Genomic DNA, 17,002 nt, shown 5'->3' on the forward strand with positions numbered 1-17,002 from the left:
CGCTGCAGCGCGCTTCTTCCTGCTGCCGGGGTGCCGCCCTCGCCCCCGCTGGCGGGCGGCGGCGGCGGCGGCGCTGCGGTTCCTCGGGGCCGGCCGCGGAGCACCCGATCGCACGGCGAAGCCGGCTCCCTCCGCGGCGCCGCGGGACTGGGCCGAGCGCTGCGGCAGCGAGCAGCGCACGCGGCTGCTGGAGAGCGGGCGGCCCCGCCCTCGCTCGTCTGCCGAGGGGCGGGGGCGGGGGCGAGGCAAGGTCCCTGCCCCGAGGGGGCGGCCCAGCCCGTCGCTCCCGAAGCAACCGCCTGCGGCCCGTGCCGGTTCGGTGCAAGGCGCGGGCAGGGCCTGTCGCTCCACGGCCACGGGCCCGCGTCCGGCCTGCTGCTGCTGGTGCGGGGCCAAGCCGCTCCCCTCCTGGGGACACCGCGAGCGGGGCAGGGCAGGTGTCCCGCGGGCCTTGCCACCCATCTGCCCCCGCGACTGGCGCGCTGAAAGGGCCCTTTGCAAAGAGTGGGTGGCCCATGGCTCTGCAGTAGAGCCCAGGCAGATGCTTGGCACCCTGAAGGTGAACCACGTTCTTGTTTAAACCAAGGAAGGAAGCCCCCCACCCCGCCGTGCTCATCCCGCTCCAGCTGCTAAAGCGTAAGCATCGTCCAGAGCCCTGAAGCGGGCTGGTGGCCCAGCAAGGCTAGCCCCCTCCCCACATCCCCTCCCACAAGTGCCCTGGGGCACAAGGACAGCCGCCCTCCTCAGTCAGGTCGACCCCTCCACAAAGCGTTGGGGCAAGACAACGCAAGCCCTGTTTTGTGCTCTCAGCTGGCTTGGGCGTCCTAGTCCGAGGTCCACACAGGAGGAAGGATGCGAAGGCACAAGAAAGCTGAGCTTCTGGGCCACCCTTGACTTCTTCAGCAACCAGAAAAGCTGGTCCTCAGTCTGGCTGGAAGAGGAGAGAGAAATCACGTCTTAGCCCAAGGAAACCCCAGACTTGGCTCTGGTAAAGCATCAAGACACCATCTGTTCAAAGCAGCAGGAAGCTCTCTGGTACAGAGCGTCCCAGAGGGTGGAGGCGGCTCTGGCCCAGCACACAACTGAGCTGTCTGCGTGAAGCTGGGCTGGAAAATAGAAGTTCTTTAGAAGACCAGAGAATTTCAGCTTGGGAAGGAATTTCACTCCCCAAAGTGAGAAGCAGCAGCCAAGAGAGCAGCCCTTGAGACAAGCAGCAGGGGAATAAAAACCCACGTGCAGCGTTCATGTAGGAGAGGCCAGAACTGGTGGTTGGGAACAAGCACCGGCTGAGTGGAACCTCCCTCTCCTCGGACAGTCTCTCTGCAAGGACAGGCGTGTGAGGGAACGAGGGAGTTCTAGCTTGCCTGCCCCCAGAGACCTGTGGCTTCCCAAGGGAGGCCTGGCTAACCACTGACTGAAGCAACATGGGATCAGTCAGAGTCACCCAACAGGCCGTCCGGTCGTCGTGTGCAGATTTGGGAAGTCTCATTGCGTCCAGGTATGCATCGTCTGCGGTGTCTGTGTCTCTTCTCGCTCCCTCGGCATCTCCAGTGAGAACGTCATTAGCTCCCCAGGGCACAGACCAGCCCTTTGGGGCTTGTTTTAGTTTGCAAAACCCACATGGCAATGGTGCTCCATAAATAACACAGAGTGCTCGTCTCTTATCTTTAAAAGCAAAACCCAACTGGAAAAACTGGCCCAGTCAAGGAACTTGTGGAATTTGTGGTGGAGAGTGAAAGTGTAAAGGCAATATTAACCATGAACTTCAAAGACTCAGTAGAGAAAGATTTAACCCTAACTGTGCCCAGAAACACCAGTTTATGAAATCCAGGGTTTTGTGAACCTAGGAAGGGCCTGGGAATTAAGCATGAAAGCTGTGCAAACTTGCCGCAACAACTAGGCCATGTCCCATCATGAGAAATCAAACGGACCTTGTGAGATTAAGGCAACCAAAGTGGCTTGAACATCCCAAAGAGGTCAGCGGTTTCATGTGTTCTGCAACAGGAAGGAACCGGCTCGCTTGAGGAGAGGCGCCTCCCCTCATGATGGGCAGGGGGAAGGCCGGGTCTTTAAAAAGTACCAGGATGAACTGGGTTGGCCTCTGGTCCCAGTGCAGAGCAGGACACAAGCAGGACCCTTTCGTCCCCCAGTACTGGCTATGCTGGCAGGGCCTGATGGGGTTGGGCAAAACCAGCCCTGACCCACACTTAGCTCAGCTTCCTCTGTGCTCGCTTGGAGGGCCGCCGATTACGCAGCAAGGGCACCTATGCTGGCTGTGTCCACATCCTTGTGGAGGCCCGCCCCTTGATGAATGTGGGGGTCTCTGTGCTTCCAGCAGGGTAGTGGGGAAGGCGGCTTATCTCCCCCCTCCTCATGCATGCAGTGCCTTGGAAGAGGAGTCCAGAGAATTCGGGCATTGCCCCCCTCCACCTGCCCACTGAAGCCTTTCCACCCGGAGGGCTCATTCTAGCCTGCGGAGCAATTTTACTTGCTGTTCCGCTGAGCAGTCGCTGCCATTTTTGGAGCGATCTGTTCTGGGCCACAGTGGAACCTGCTGTGTGCCGAGGGTAGGCAAGGCTCACCTCACGGAGGACAAGTGTAGCCACTGTGCACCCCCCTCATAGCCCTCCAACAGCAAGGCAGGGGGAGCCACAGGCTGTCCCCCAATTGCAGCACAGGGGGGGCATGCCTTCCCCCAGCTTCATCGCTGCGGCACAGCCTGCAGTGTGCAAAATGCCAGGAGGGAAGAGTCGCCCGGACTTTTCATTCCCTGCGAACATCAGGGGCCTCAAGGGTGAGAAGAGCCATTTCACATGTGGGAGGCCCATTCAATATTAACGCAACAAAACGCGCCTTCCTGTGTAACCAAACCCAGCCAGAGGTACTCGAAGCCAAGGAAAGTGAGCTGGGGTGGTGGCGGCGGCCTGTTTCTGTCTCCCAGGCTGAACCGGAAGGCTGCTTTTGTCCGTCGGCCTCTCCTCTAAGAAGTGCAAGGAAAGCGAGAAAAAAGTGAGGCTGATGCAAACGGGGACTTGGATGAAAAATGGCAGATGGCTTGCTCATTGTTTGCTTTTGCTTGATGTGCTTCCACATATCCAACCGGAGAAGCTCCCATGGCGTCCGGGGTCCTGTCTGGGATCCAGGGCAATGTCTGTGTATCTGAATGAGGTGAAAGGAATCTATTGGGCTGCCATTAAAAAACCCCCAAAACTTATCAAAAAACCAATCAGCAAACAGTGTGCCTTGCTGTTAATGGAATTCCAAGACCCAGAATGCTTTCATTTTGCAATGACTTCACATGTTCCAGGGCTCATCTCTGACCTGAAAAAACACATTCCGGGAGTGGAGTTTGGCTCATGCAGAAGCCTCTGCAGAATGAAGACATTTCGTCCCCGCTCCCAGCCCACAGCAAGAAACAGGAATTGCCACGGGGATGCCACCCTTGATTTGGGATCGTCTTAAAATGAGTTGGTTCGATTCCAGCATTAGGTTGGGATTCATTCCATTCTTCCAGCCAAGCTTGGAGACCCGGTGCAGTTACGGGTTTCTGTCCTCACCACCTCCCATTGAAAACCGGTCAATTTCACTGAAGTTGTGACCAACATTCCTTCGGTTTCAAAACAGCTCAGCTGGACCAGGCTCTGGAATGGTTTTGTTCATCCCGGCCATTTCAGCACTTGCTCAGACAGAGCTTGTATGTTCCTTTGCCTCTTAGACACCTAGGGATTTCCTTGTGTGCTTGAAAGAAGAAAAAAGGATTTTCAAGGCCACAGACACAAAAGAGAGAGTTATATCTGCCTGGGACCTTGGAAGCAGAAAAAAATTCCCCCAACTTGTGCCTATCGGAGGTTGGGGAATACAATTCCCATAACCCCCAGCCACAACTTGTAATCCCTCTCCTCTGGAGAGCACCAGTTAGGGAAGGCTGCCACTGAGGATTTGTGAGGTTTTAGGCCCACTTGGGGGCGAGGAGCGTGGGGGATGTCACACCATTAAGCTAACTGGGGGAGCAGAAAGGGAATTCCTCACCTCCCAATTTGTGGGCCGCCTGTAAACTCTCATCGAGATGTCCCTGGGCAAAAACCTGAGCACATTCAAAGGAAGGGTGGAGTTTGGACGACTGAAAACTAGCCAGGGCCTTTGTGCTCTGCTCCACGGGCAAAAGCCCAAGTTTCCCGGCCAGCCTCAGATGCTGCCCTCCCTGCAGCCGGAAAGGTGCGTTCCGGAGCCACCCAGAAGCTGCAGGCTTTGCGCTACTTGACCACGCAAGGCAGGGGCAAGGGCAAGAGCAAGAGAGATGCCAGGGCAACGGGCAGGGCAGGAGCGCGCCTGCTGCCAGGACGCGGCTTCCCTACGGAGGCCCAGGCTCCAGCCTCCGCATCCCCAAGCAGCAAGTGACCCCTACTGCCACAGGCGAGACATTTCACATGCAAAGGAAACCCAGGTGCCCATACCGGCGCTTTTAACTAGAGCTAGTTTTTTAAAAAATAGTTTTTATTGTCAACAACAATCAGATAATTAATCCAAGTCACTTCTTGGACAACTAGCAGGGGAAAAAACCATAAAAGAACTTTTCTAGGGAGACTACAAGCTCGTTAAAGTTATACCTTGGACTTTTAATTCTATTTCCTCCTTGGAAGTAGTATGAAAGAAACTTAGAATTAATTCATGTGCATGTGTAAGAGGAATGAAGCTGACAGTCATCCAAGGCCGTCTCGTCTGCTGTGCAAAATGTATTATTGTGCATCAAAATGAAAGGGGGCACGTCCAGCTTGACGTAATCTGGGCAGGCGTGAGCCCCACCAACACCCAGTGCCAGCTGACCCACGGACAGATGCCGGCGCCATCCACCGGCCCGGCCCCTCCCCTGCTTTCGAAACCTTTTCTCGGGCCGCAGCAGCCTGCCTTTCTGCTCAGGGCAGAAAAGCCTTGGGAAATCTGCAGCGCTGGCGCAGCCCGGACCCCTCTCCTCCCACCAGAGGGTGGGGGCGTGAACCAAACACTGCAAAAGCTCCATTCGGGTTCACTTCTAAGAGTGTCAAAGGCGCTTGGAGACCCAGCCTTCCTACCCCCCACCCCATCCCACCCACAAAAAAGATACAAAGAGGTACCACAAAATGTTTCCACTCCATTCATTTTTCAGCTGCTTAGGCAATGAGTAAAGGGGGTGTCATTCAATAAATAACATTTGTATTTTTAATATTCCCTTTTTTAAGCAAAAGGAAAGAGGGAGGGTGTTTCACCATAAAGGAAACTAGAGCATCAGGAAATCAAAGGAAGCAAAAAAGTCAGTCAACATATACATTGAATCAGAGTCAACCTGGTATGAAAGAGTTAATTAGATTCCATTATGACATCATTAAGGCGGAAAGGCTCTGGAATTGGGGAGTCTTAGTGAAACTGGCATGTATAGAAAAACATACTCTGAAATTACCCTTTTTTTAACTTAAACTGCTTAAGTTCATTGTTTCTTCATTTTTTAAAAAAATGCTACACTCTATTTATCCTAATTGTAACAACAACAACAAGAAGAGTGATGATAATGGAGACCAGAGAGAGACCAGTAACAAATGTCAAGGCGAGATCTGAAAATCAGGTGCTGACGGAGGGAGGGGGCAGAGGGGGCACAGAGATCGGCCATGAGGTCCCACCTCGTGGAAAAAAGCTCGTGGAGGTCAGGATGCTGCAAGAGCCTTCTCGTCTGGTCTTGTCAAACTGGCAGATGGACAGGGAGAACCAGATTAAAAAGGAAACTGGGTGCTTTGTGGGTGTGGGGATGGATCCTGCACTTCCCTCTTCACTGACTATGGACACATTTCTGCATGATCCATTATGACTGCAGCTGAAGGATCCCAAAGCACCTGGCATTTCTGGGGCTGGAGAAGCCACAACAGATGTAACCAAGACTCTTCTCTGCTGGCCTCAGGAAAATATAGAGGTTGAATTTTGCACGCACACACACACACACGCAGAAATGGCTACTTTCAGCTGCTGTGTGCATTATGGATCTGTCAGCAAGCCCGACAAAGCCCCCCTCAAAGGAGTGCCTTTGCTAGTCTACTTGTTTGAGGCCGCGGAAACAGTGCTGGGTGTTCAGCTCCATCTTTCGGGAGTTGGGCTTCCAGCACCGGGAGCCGTCCTCCCGTCAAGCCGCCCCCACTCCAAGCAGGGGGCTGGCCGGAGGGAGCACCAGAATGGCCCCCCTGGAGAACAGAAGCAGCTCTTGCCCCTGAAGAAGCCCCACGACGCAGCCTTGGCCCCCCCCGCCCCCCCGCACTGCCAGCTCAGCCCACCAGAACATACCCCGCTGGCCCCGTCACCGAGTAGTGAAATCCACAGAGACCCGAAACCGCTGGTGAGCTTTCCGCCACATTCCACAACAGGGCCAAGAGATGGACGGGGAGCGTCCCCCAGGCTGGTGCCCTCAGGGCGCGAGTCGCATCAGCCCAGGAGTGCAGCGTGCGTGGCTGTGGTCGGGAAGCCTGAGGGCATGTGGCCCAAAGCACCGGGCGTGCTTCGGGTGAAGGAACACTGCTTGAGAGGGCGCATCCCCTCTCAGGAGCCTGCAGAGCCCCCTTCCCACAGGATCCACTCCCCCTTGCCAAGCTCACGGCGCCCTCCTCCTCCTCCTCCTCCTCCACATGCGGCTCTAAATGCAGGAAGCCACCTGGCCAGCCAAAGGCTTCTCCGCCATCTCCATCACCCACTCGCATGGCCCGGCCATTCACAGGAAGGCAGTGCCAGGAGCATCCACGCACGGAGAGGAACGCCTGCAACGGGCGTCCGTAAGGAACATGTTTTAAGTACACTTGCATCTCGCTCGCTCCCACTCCGGCTGCGCAGGAGTGGAAAATTGCATAGTTTTAGAGACTCTGCCATGAGTCAGATCAACCTGCCCACCTGTAGTCAAATTCAGCTGCTAGTTTCCAAAAATGCATGTGTCGCAAAGGCTCCGGGGCCAACAGAGGACATGCTCAGGTGGTGTCAAAAATACCAAAATTTCCAAGGGCAAGGAGTTTTGGAGACAGATCTGGCTTTGTTTTTTTTTTTTTGGAACAAGAAAAATATAGCATTGTTAGCTTCGGCTTTACATCCCATCCCTGGTAGCACAAATGTAGCCCTGTTAAAAATATATAATATCTGTATTCTTTAGTATTCACGCGCCATTCCCATGGTCGGAGTATTGGCTCGACAAAAGGGAGCCAGATTATTTCTACTCAGCAGAACAGAGGTAGTCTAGAAAATAAAAAAATAGCTTGCGCAGAAGGAAGTTACTTTCTGCAGGTAAGAGAGTATCATACGGATCTTTCTACTGACGTTCTCAAGAGCAGCAGCAGCAGCAGAACTGCAGGGCTCTTTCCAGCAACGCCAGGAACCCCCTTGTTTTCCTCGCACCCCATTTTCAACATTGCCTGCAGCAAGTTTATTGCTTTTATCAAAGCCACACCGATTTCCAGATTTTTACTAAGTGGGTCTGACTAGAAGAACAAGTTCATCTCTTGCTCAGTAAATGCTGTACTCTGGCACATGTGCAGAGTGTCGGGACTCGGATGATTCCTTGCCCCCCCCCATAAACTCTGTGCAAGAGTTTTTAAAAATACTTGTTTCAGAAGATGACGTCCTGCTCAGCTCATCCAAAAAGGCTAAAGTCCAGCCATGGCTGGGCACACGTGGAAGGGCCGAGCACTGTGAAAAGAGGCAGCGGGGGGTGGGGGGGGGGTTGGAGGCAGCAGCAGCAGCAGCCCAGGAAAGCACCCCCACACTCGGCCCAAACCCCCTTTCGGACTTGGAAGTCCATCATTCTGGCCAATGTGGGATGGAAAGAGACGGAAGGTGTTTTAAAAATGAAACAAAAACACAGAACTGTTAATATCAATTAATAAAAAGAGACCCATATTTTCAAATATTTTAAAGGGGGGAGCCAGGGATGGTGGTGTTAATCCCTCCGAAAGGAAGAAGAAAGTTAATGCTGGGGAGAACTGGACGGGAAGCGAGGCCCCCCCCCCCCCCCCCGTCCCACTGCTGGTCATTTCTGTGCTTGTCCTACCCTTGGAATTCAAAGCTTTGGTCTGGATTTGCTTGGTTTGACAACTTCAGTCCTGCACGAAAACTCTCCCCAACCCGCCCCCAGTGCCCTGCCCGCCGCGTGGCATCCCCGGCAGCCGCGGGCCTCCTCGTCGCGCCCTGGGAGCCAGAACCTGGCCGCTCTCCTCCTGCCGGAGGCGGGGAAGGGGACTGGGGTGGGGCGGAGGAGAGAATTATTGCGCTCCCCACTCCCCGCGGGCCCAGGCACCAGGAGCAGCACCCAGCTGCTCAGAACCGATGCGTCAAGGCCTCCCGCTCCCTGCGCTTCAGTTCCTCTTTGTAACAGCAGGAGCAGAAATCCCCCGTCTCTGGATGCCCGTAAAAACTGCAGTTCGGCTGCCTGCATTTGGTCTGCTGCACCCCGTACAGCAGCCGCGTTCTGCTCCGGTCGCCGTGGGCCCCCTTGGGAGAGCCGCCACCGGGCTCCGCGTACTCCCGGTAGCCGTTGTTATGCAGAGCCGGGCAGGCCGGGCCGTCGCAGTCCACCCCCGGGTAGCTCGGCAGCAGGTCCACTTCCGCCGGGGAGAAGCGGCCCCCCGGGTGCGGGGGGCTCGCCTGGTAGGGGTGGGGCCGGCCCTGGGGACAGTGCCTGGGCAGCGTGGCGTAGGAGGGGAGGGGGGCGCAGGGCCCTCCGGCCAGCTGCCGCCGGCTGTCTTGGTAGCTGGGGGGGTGGCCGCTCTCCACGCTGCTCATCATGGAGGGGCGGGGAATGGTGAAGACGGCCGTGTAGCTGGACGGCAGCCCGGCCACCTTCGTTCCCACCACAGCCGGCTCGGGGCTCGGGAGGCCGTACGGCGGGAGCCCGGGTGGGTAGGTGGGGCTCAGCAGGCCCTCCTCCCCCTTGAGGGGGCTGCCCTCCGAGACCAGCCTCTTGGCCGCCCCGCCGTTTCCCAGCGCCACCGCCGCCGCCGCCGCCGCCTTCTCCGCCTCCTTCTGCCTCTGCTCGGCGGAGAAGCGCTCCTCGGCATCCGCGAGGTACCGCTGGATCATCTCCTCTTGGTACTGGTGCCGGTGGCTGGTCTTGAGCTGGCCGGCGAAGATGAACTTGCGCTCCCCCTGCATGGCGGCCCGCAGGATGTTCAGGCTCAGCTTGACGTCGCTGCCGTACCTGCAGCCCTCCGGCAGCCTCTCCGACGCGGCCTTCCCGGGGCACAGCTTCTCGGCCTGAGCTGCCGGGTCCCCGGAGGGCGCCCCCTCCTTGCTGCCCTTCCGGACCTTGATGGACCCCTTCTTTTTCTTCTTCTCCAGCGTCTCCCCCTGCCCATTGCTCAGCCCCCCCTTGGCCATCCGGCTGTGCATCAGGCCCCCCATGTTCTTCTTCAGCTTGCTCCCCAGGGTCTTGCCGAAGCTGCCCAGCTTGTTGGCCACCGAGTCCGCCCGCTTCTTGTCCTTGTCCTTCTCCCGCTCCTTCTTTGGCTTCTCTTTCTCCTTGTCTTTGCTGCCGCTCTTGCTGCCGCCGCTGTTGCTCGCCGAACTGCTGCAAACCGATTCCTTGTCCGAATCCCCGGAATCGGCGGCCGACCGGACTTCATCCCCTGCAGAGGCTGTGGGCGATTCTGGCTGTGCGAGGGGTGCCTGGGGAAAGGGGGAAGACGCAGACGCGCGAGGAGGTGAGCCCTGCTTTGCCAAGAGGCTCAAACGCCCCTGCATGGAAAGGCCTAACACGGGGCAAGGGGGTGGGGGGGCAGACACGGAGCGGGGGGCCGGGAAGTCCGCGTAACGCGGGGGGAGGAGTCTGTTCTCCGTTTCTTGGACAATGCCGCCATTCAGGGCCGCCCGAGCAAACAGACCAGCCGCCACCTCTGAGGGCAGCCGGCGGGGGAAAGGGGGCAGCCCCAGCTCTCGGCGGGAAAGGGTCACGGTCCTGCGGGCTGGGGCACGAGTGTCTCGCCGCCGCCCTAGCCCTTTCCCATGGGAGCCGCGGCAGGAGCGGAACGAGGAGCTGCCGTGCGCGTCCCCACAGAAAGCGGAGCCGACGGAAGGGCCCGGGCTTTGTAGACGGCGCTGTGTGGGATCGCCCCACGGAGCCCCTGACGCGATGAGCCGGGTCCGCACACTCTGCCCGCTCCCGCCCCGCAGGCTTCCCTCCGCCTTGTGGGCCGATGAGGTGCTGGGGACCCCGCGCCTTTCCGAGGGCGGCTGCGTTACCTGCGTGTCGCAAGGCAGCGGGATCCACTTCACGGTCATGTAGCTGTGCAGCAAGTGCAGCTTGGCTTCCAGGGACAGCGTCACGCTAAAGAGACAAGGCGCACCTTGAGGCGAGGCGAGGCGAGGCGAGGCGAGGCGAGGCGAGGCGAGGCGAGGCCGAGGAATCCCGCTGGGCCACAGCCCTGCTCCCTGCTCCCAAACAGCGCCCAGAAACACAGAAGCCGGCCGGATCCTGCAGAAGGCCTGGCGCGTCCCCGCTGAGGGGCCGCGGCACTGCAGGGCCCTCCTCCTCGCCTCAGGCCCAGGAGGAAGCCCGCCTCCTTCCCCAGCAGCACCTCTCCCCTTCTTGTGCCCCCGGAAGCCATCTACGCCACTCCCACCCCCTCCTTCCACCGAGTCCCCTGGGCCCCTGGAGGCAGGCAGGCAGGCGTGGGCCTCTCCTCCTGGCCGCAAGAGCCGCTTCTCGCAGGACCGACTGCCTCCCCTCGAGGCTGGAGCACCCAGGGCCTGGCGGGCACGGCCCGTGCCTCCCTCCCTCCGCTCACCTGGCCAGCCTGACGTTGTCGCTGTCGTCCTTGCCCCACTCCCAGTCCTGCCCGGGGTCCACGGCAAAGTGCACGGGAAGCAGCTTGTGCTCCGAGTCGGTCAGCGGGATCACGGCTGCGGCAGAAGGAGCAGCAATGCCCTCAGTGACATTGTCCAGGAAGGAAAGCGGCGGCAGGGCAGGCGGCGCGGGGCAGATCAGTGGGGCGCGGGGCAGAGGCTGGGCCCTGGGCGGGCAGAAGGCCGGGCCGGGCAGCTCCTGGACTCCATCAGGCAGGGCTGCCTCGCGAGAGGGAGAAGCGGCTTGCCAGGCCCCCCCCCCACCCCCCCGCCCATTCAACACACACCTTGCTCCTTGCTGGGATCCTTCTGCTCCATGGACACCAGGGCAGAGAAGTGGGCTTGGTCATAGGCCAGGACCAGTGGGGAGCGGTGGCACTTGCTCGCAGGGACCTCCAGGGGCAGATAAATGCCCCCAAAGGGGATGGGAGCAAAAGCTGCAAGGGAGGCGAGAGAGAGAGCCCCGTCAGGAAATCGCGTGCCGGGGCCGTGGCAGAGACACCTGCCCGAGGCAGCCTCCCAGGAGCCCGAGCGTCCTCCTCTGCAGCAGAACCTGCCTGGCCAGGACTGCCGGTGCCCCCCTCCCTTGGCAGAGACCCCGCCGGAGCCGTTCCCTCCCTGACCCGCCCACGGAAGACCCCTGAGCGGCACCTGCTCCAGCCTGCGGGAGCCGCGGGCGCAGGACAGCGCCTGACGCGGGGTCGAGGGGGCCTTTCTCCCCTCACGCCCGTCGCTGAAGACCCGAGTGGCCTTGAGCTCAGGGCTGACCCACAGAATGAAGGCGTCGCTTGCTGCAGCTGGGGAAATGCCCGCGTGCCCCAGCGTCCCCCTGCGCTGGCTCCCGGGCTCCCTCGGAGCCGCCCGCCCGGGTTCTGCCCGACGGGTCCCGGCAGCCCTGAGGCGCCCTTTGCCTGGGGCTGGGGTCCAGTGTGGCACAGCTGCGTGTGCCCCACGCCCGGGCACCAGGGCGCTGGCCTCCCGCGTCACAGCACCTGCGACAAGCATCACACGGAAGCCAGAGCCCCGCCGGCCGAGCGAGGCCGCGAGCAGAGGGAGGGAGGCACGGCCCTCCGCCTCGGCAGCGGCTGGGGGAGCGACGCCGCTTGCTTGTGGGTCAGCCCTGCCCTAGCCTGGCCCTGCTTTGAGAGGGCGAGTGGACGCAGGCCCCGGCAGCCGCGCCACGTACCTTCCCCTCCGGAGTCCCGGAGCATGGTGTCCGCCACAACCACAACGGGCCTCCTCAGCACGTGGGCGAGGACGAAAACGTGGAACTCCTCCAGGCTCTCGTAGACGGGTTCCTCGGAGCCTTCAGTTCTGGGGGGGCAAAGAATGGGTGCCCCCGGTGAGCACTCGGGTGCTGGCAAGGCCTGCTTCGGCTTGGCGAGGAGGCAGGGCACGGGAGGCGGGAACCGGGAAGGGATCGCCCCGAAACCTGCTGCGCCTGCGGGGTGCAGGTCTGCGGGAAGCAACGAGGCCTGGCCAGCAGCCGGCTGCCTGGGCGCCTGCGGAAGACTCGTCCTTTCAACGAGCCCCGCTGGCTGACCGGGCGGGGTCTGACTGGGGCCACTGGACTGTCCAAAGGTTGCAGATCTGCATTCTGAGCCTTCCTCCCACTCCTTCCATCTTGTGAGGAATCCCGAGGGCACCCGGAGCTCGCAAAGCCGCGGGACCTTACCCTCCGCAGCTCCCGCTGTTGGTGCCGAGGTGCATCCGGGGCTCGCTCGAAGCCAGCTTGAGCAGTTCGTGCCACTCTTTCTGCCACTCCTCCTCCGTGTAAACCAGGCCAGACTGAGACGTCGGCAGGGACAGCAAGGGGGGGGAGAGGGGGGGTTAGTAGTTAGTTCCAGCTTCCTCCCTGGCTGTGAAGCCACTTCACGCGGGCCACCAGGGGCTCCTCCGGGGCCCACTTGCCCGGCTCCCTTAACAATCTGGCAGGAGCCAGCACTGAAATGAAGTGAAGTGAAGTGAAGTGTGACTTGAATTTGGGCCCCGCCACATCCCAGGGCTGAGCGCTGGCCTGGGAAAGGAGCGCGGTCCCCTTGGCGCAGCGTTTTCCCTCATTCCAAAAGACTGAAGGCCCCCCCAAGCGTTCGTTCCGGGCAGGAGGAGCCGGAAGCTCAGCCAGGCCGCTATTTTGGGCCCCGAGACCTGCTCCCTCCGGCGAAAAGACATTCTGCGCCCCTGCTCGCTTGCTCTGGGGGATGCTCCCGCCGCAACAGCCGGCAGCCCCCCCCCCCCTCCCCGCAGCCTCACCTCCTTGTTCTGCTGAGTCTGGTGCCACCTCCAGCGGCGCTTCAGGGCTTCCCGTTCCACACCTTTGTCCATGAGCGTGTAAAGGGACTTGCGCAGCATCAGATCCCGGTCGTGGAAACCCCACATACCTCGGGTGCAAAGGGGGATGAGGCAGAGGTCCGGGGAGGAGAGGAATCTTTTAAGCACACTTTTACATGCTTCGTATGATTTTTCTTCTTCTATAATAATTAACGCGTCTCAAAGGATAAAACACACAGCACTGGAAATGCAAACTGCGAGGATCAGCCCGTGCGGAGCTCTCCACCAGGATCTAACGTGTTCTCGATCAAGTGACCGTCTTTCCGCATTACCCAGTAGTGGAAGCTCTCCGGGCAATTGCTGTCAAATGTCACCTCCCTAAACCCAGGGCAGGATAATGCCTGCAGGCCGGGGTGGCCCCAGCCACGCCAGATCCCAGCCTCACAGCAACTGTGGCTGGGGAGGAGCCATGGCTCCCCGGTGGAGTGCCTGCCTGGCGCACGGATGGCCCCAGGTTTGATCCCGGGATCTCCACACAGAGCCGGGAAGATTCCCTCTGAAACCTCGCAGAACGATAGCCACCCGTTGCTGTCGGCTCTACCGGGACCCCAACCCTTCCAGGATTTGGAGGGAATGTTAAGAGGAGGGCTGGCAGGGGCTCTGTCCGTAGGATCTCAGTCACAAAGAGCCCTAACAATGCGGAAGGGAAGACTGCGTTCCCGGTTTCAGTTTAACACCTGCATAAACCCGCACTGAGAGTGTTTACACCAGTATTTGGAAACAAAAGCAGATAAAATACCCACGTTTATCTCACTCAAAGGCAACTGCACATGTCTCCCCCTCTCTACATCATACTGGACCACCTCATTATGAAGGTTATTTTTGTCCTGTCCATCCATCTGACCATCTCCTGACTTTCAGCACTGGTCCACTGTGTGCTGCTATGGGATGGCTTTCCCCAGTAGCCAACCTACCGTCCATTCTCCTAATAAATGCGCAAAACGACGGGCCAGCCTCAGGCCCCAGCGCAAAGGGGCGGGCAGGGCAGGGCAGGGCAGGCTGGCGGAGGCACGTGCCAGGTCACCCAGAGCCCGGCCGGCACGCTCGCCACGACACAGCACAGGCTCTGCAGGCGGCCTATTTCAGGCTGCGGGGAGAGGTGGCTGGTGCTGCTCTGCTCGTTCCAGGAAAGAGCAACGTCAGGCACCTGCTGAGCAGAGAGGGCCCGCTTCCTGACGCGTCGACGGGACGGGCAGAGGTGGCGCACGGTGGCACAAAGCAAACCTCTTTTGCTGTGGGAGGACTTACCTAGAGACGCAGCATGAAGGAGGCAGTTCCCGTCACCCGTCGTCGCCAAGGGGAGCAGCCGCTGGCAGCTGGGATCCACGTTGGCCCACCAGTTGAGGCGACCTGTGTGGGACCAAGGAGCGCTCTGTGCTGCGCAGGCAAGGCAGCCCGTGCGCAGACCCCGCGATGCCCCCGATGTTGCCCGCGTGGCAGGCAGGCAGGGGCTCGTGGGCAGCGGGCCGGAGCCAGCTCAGGCGGGTCCCCAGCCCGACGCAGTGGCTTCTGGAGAGGAGCTGCCAGAGCTGATGAGCCAGCGAGGAAGGGAGGGGCCATGAAGAGCCGGCTGACTTTAGGCAATCAAAGCACACTGGCAAAGAGCCTACGAAAAGGGTGCAGCAGGAAAGAGCCACTGGGAAGCCAACTCGAGACTTCTCCGGGTCCTGGCAGCCAGCAGGTTCGGGGCTCGCGGCTTCAAAGGGAGGAAGGGGCTGCCAAATGGCTCACTGGGCTAATGGAACTGCTGCCCTTGAGGCCGGGCAAAGACCCCCGAGTCGTCTCGGCAAGGTTGGGCAGAAGCCGCAGGCCACCAACTCGGACGCGATCAGCGCCCGTCAGAACTACCCCAAGTGCAAGTCCGGCACTTCTCATCTTAGACCTCAGCATAAAGAAAAGCAGGATCCAGCAGGGCTTGGCTAGTACTTTGCAGCGGTTCTGCAATTACAACCCATCCCGGTCTCCCACAGGAGTCTGCGCACGGCTCGCTGCCTGAGCAGCCAGTCTGCTCGTGCCCCCATCCAAAGCAGGCCGCCTGGGAGTAAGTCCTGCCCTGCTCTGGGCACAGCTCCCCGGGCAGAAGCTACGAGAATTTGCCCACCCGCGGAAGAGGCTGGAGGCGAGCACAACTTTTAGTGCCTAGAAGAGAGAGCTCATTAGAGGGCAGGCAGTCCGTGGGAAATGCCACTTTCCTAGGGTTAAGCAGAGAGGCTGCCCTGCCCCATGGGCAAAAGAATTCCTGAGCACAGGGCCCCGCCAGCCCAGACCAAAGCTCGGCTCCTCGAGAGGCAGGCTGCTTCCCAGGCCAGGTAATATCTGGCAGGGCCAAGTCCCAGCCTGCCGCCGGCCTGGCAGGATGCCAGCGCGCAACCAAGGCAAAACCACATCTGAAAACCCCCAAACGGTATTTACAGCAAGAGCGCTCCAAGAAGATTGGCACCTTTCTTGTGGGTTTGTCGTCAGCTCCGCTGCCAGGGCGCATCCAAAGCCTCGCTCTCACCCGTGGGAGACCCACCCGTGCCAGGACACGCCTCCAAAGCGGGCGCTGAGCAGCCCCCCAGCCTGCCCTGCTGAGCAATGGCTGCTCCCGCCACAAGGAGGACACGCTCCCAAGGCACTGCTCTCCGCATGGCCTCCCAAACTACCCTGAGCACATTCCAGGGGATGGAGGAGGCAGGAGACGGGAGCTCTCACCCACATTCCACCGAACTCCGAATGCCTCAAGCTGCCTCCCCCCGGAAAGCGAGGCTCAAGTACCCCTTCCCTGGCCTTTGGGTGAACAGCAGAGGGGCCTGCGCACCCCGTTTCTGCACATGGGTGGTGCCATTCCTGATGCTACGCAGTAACGCTCGGTGCTGCTGCTTCTCCCGGGCCTGGGCAGAGGCCTTTAATCCCCAGCATCTTTCCTCAGAAAGCGCAGCCACCAGGGCCCTGCGCCGCGGCCGCTCACCGGCCTGCTCCAGGGCCACCAGCATCGACTGTTCAATGAGATCGCGCTCGATGAAGCTGCGGAACTCCTCCTGGTACACGGTCAGGTCAGGCAGCTGGAAGGTGCAGATGGGCGTCTCTAGCAGGTGCTCGCCGCCGCCGCCACCGTTGCTGGAGACGTGAGAGCGAGCCAGAGAGACGATGGTGGAGCTGGCGTGGGAAATGCCGCGGGACAGGCGCTTTTCTGGGGAGGCGAGAGAGAAGCAGGGACGCGTCTCAGGCCACGCAGCGCTTCTGCCACCTGACGGCGCGTGGAGAGGAGCTCTGGTCAGGGTGCTTCCTCACTGTGGAAGGAGCCGCAGCAGGCGCAGCTGAGGCAGGAAAGGGCAGGGGTGGCGATGGGCCCCCTTGGGGGTCTCGAGCCCCTGCCCGTTTTGGACCTCGAGTCCCTCGTCCTGGCGGCACAGGCGCGCCCTCGCAGGGCACAGGGCGCAGGCCTCTCCCGAGTCCTGAGGCACGCGCAGCTTCCCCGTGAAGCGGTCCCGCCTGCGGCAAGGCCACCTGGCAAGCCTGCCGCAATTCCCCGCCACCCCGCGTGCCTCCTCACCTTGCACAAGGTCATCCTGGCGCTGCAGGGGTGGCCGCACCGGCCGCACGGCCTCCTTCTCCACCAGCTTGAAGGCGCGCCCCTCGTTGAAGGAGTGGGGCAGGGCCCCTGCGTGGACCTGCCTCAGCTGCTCAAAGTCGCTCAGTGCAGCGTTCAGGTCCCAGTTTTTTCCTAGAGGGGCAGAAGAGAGTGGGTAACACTGCGTGGTTTTAAAAAGCACTGGCACACCAGCCTGGCATGCTTCCCCCCCCCCCCCCCCCCACCCCCCCCCCCCCCCCCCACCCCCCCCGCCCCCCCCCC

At 60.3% G+C, this 17,002-nt stretch overlaps 1 protein-coding gene across 3 annotated transcripts in view; it reads right to left on the reverse strand.

The window, feature by feature from the left end:
* Window positions 1–5,118: 5,118 nt before the first annotated feature.
* Window positions 5,119–17,002, reverse strand: part of OTUD7B (OTU deubiquitinase 7B) — a 41,944-nt gene continuing 30,060 nt past the window's right edge. For all 3 annotated transcript variants that reach the window (XM_044449123.1, XM_044449120.1, XM_044449121.1), the window contains exons 4-13: window positions 16,703–16,873; window positions 16,118–16,339; window positions 14,416–14,517; window positions 13,090–13,217; window positions 12,512–12,624; window positions 12,023–12,150; window positions 11,124–11,273; window positions 10,779–10,893; window positions 10,234–10,318; window positions 5,119–9,660 (exon numbers count right to left, since the gene is read on the reverse strand). In XM_044449123.1, coding sequence (XP_044305058.1) covers window positions 8,314–9,660; window positions 10,234–10,318; window positions 10,779–10,893; window positions 11,124–11,273; window positions 12,023–12,150; window positions 12,512–12,624; window positions 13,090–13,217; window positions 14,416–14,517; window positions 16,118–16,339; window positions 16,703–16,873 — 2,561 coding nt within the window. In that variant the 3' untranslated portion in view covers window positions 5,119–8,313. The remainder of the gene's footprint in view (window positions 9,661–10,233; window positions 10,319–10,778; window positions 10,894–11,123; window positions 11,274–12,022; window positions 12,151–12,511; window positions 12,625–13,089; window positions 13,218–14,415; window positions 14,518–16,117; window positions 16,340–16,702; window positions 16,874–17,002) is intronic.

The sequence above is a fragment of the Varanus komodoensis genome, unplaced genomic scaffold (assembly GCF_004798865.1).
Source record: "Varanus komodoensis strain SLA01 unplaced genomic scaffold, ASM479886v1 scaffold57, whole genome shotgun sequence".
NCBI classification, from domain to species: Eukaryota; Metazoa; Chordata; class Lepidosauria; order Squamata; family Varanidae; genus Varanus; species Varanus komodoensis.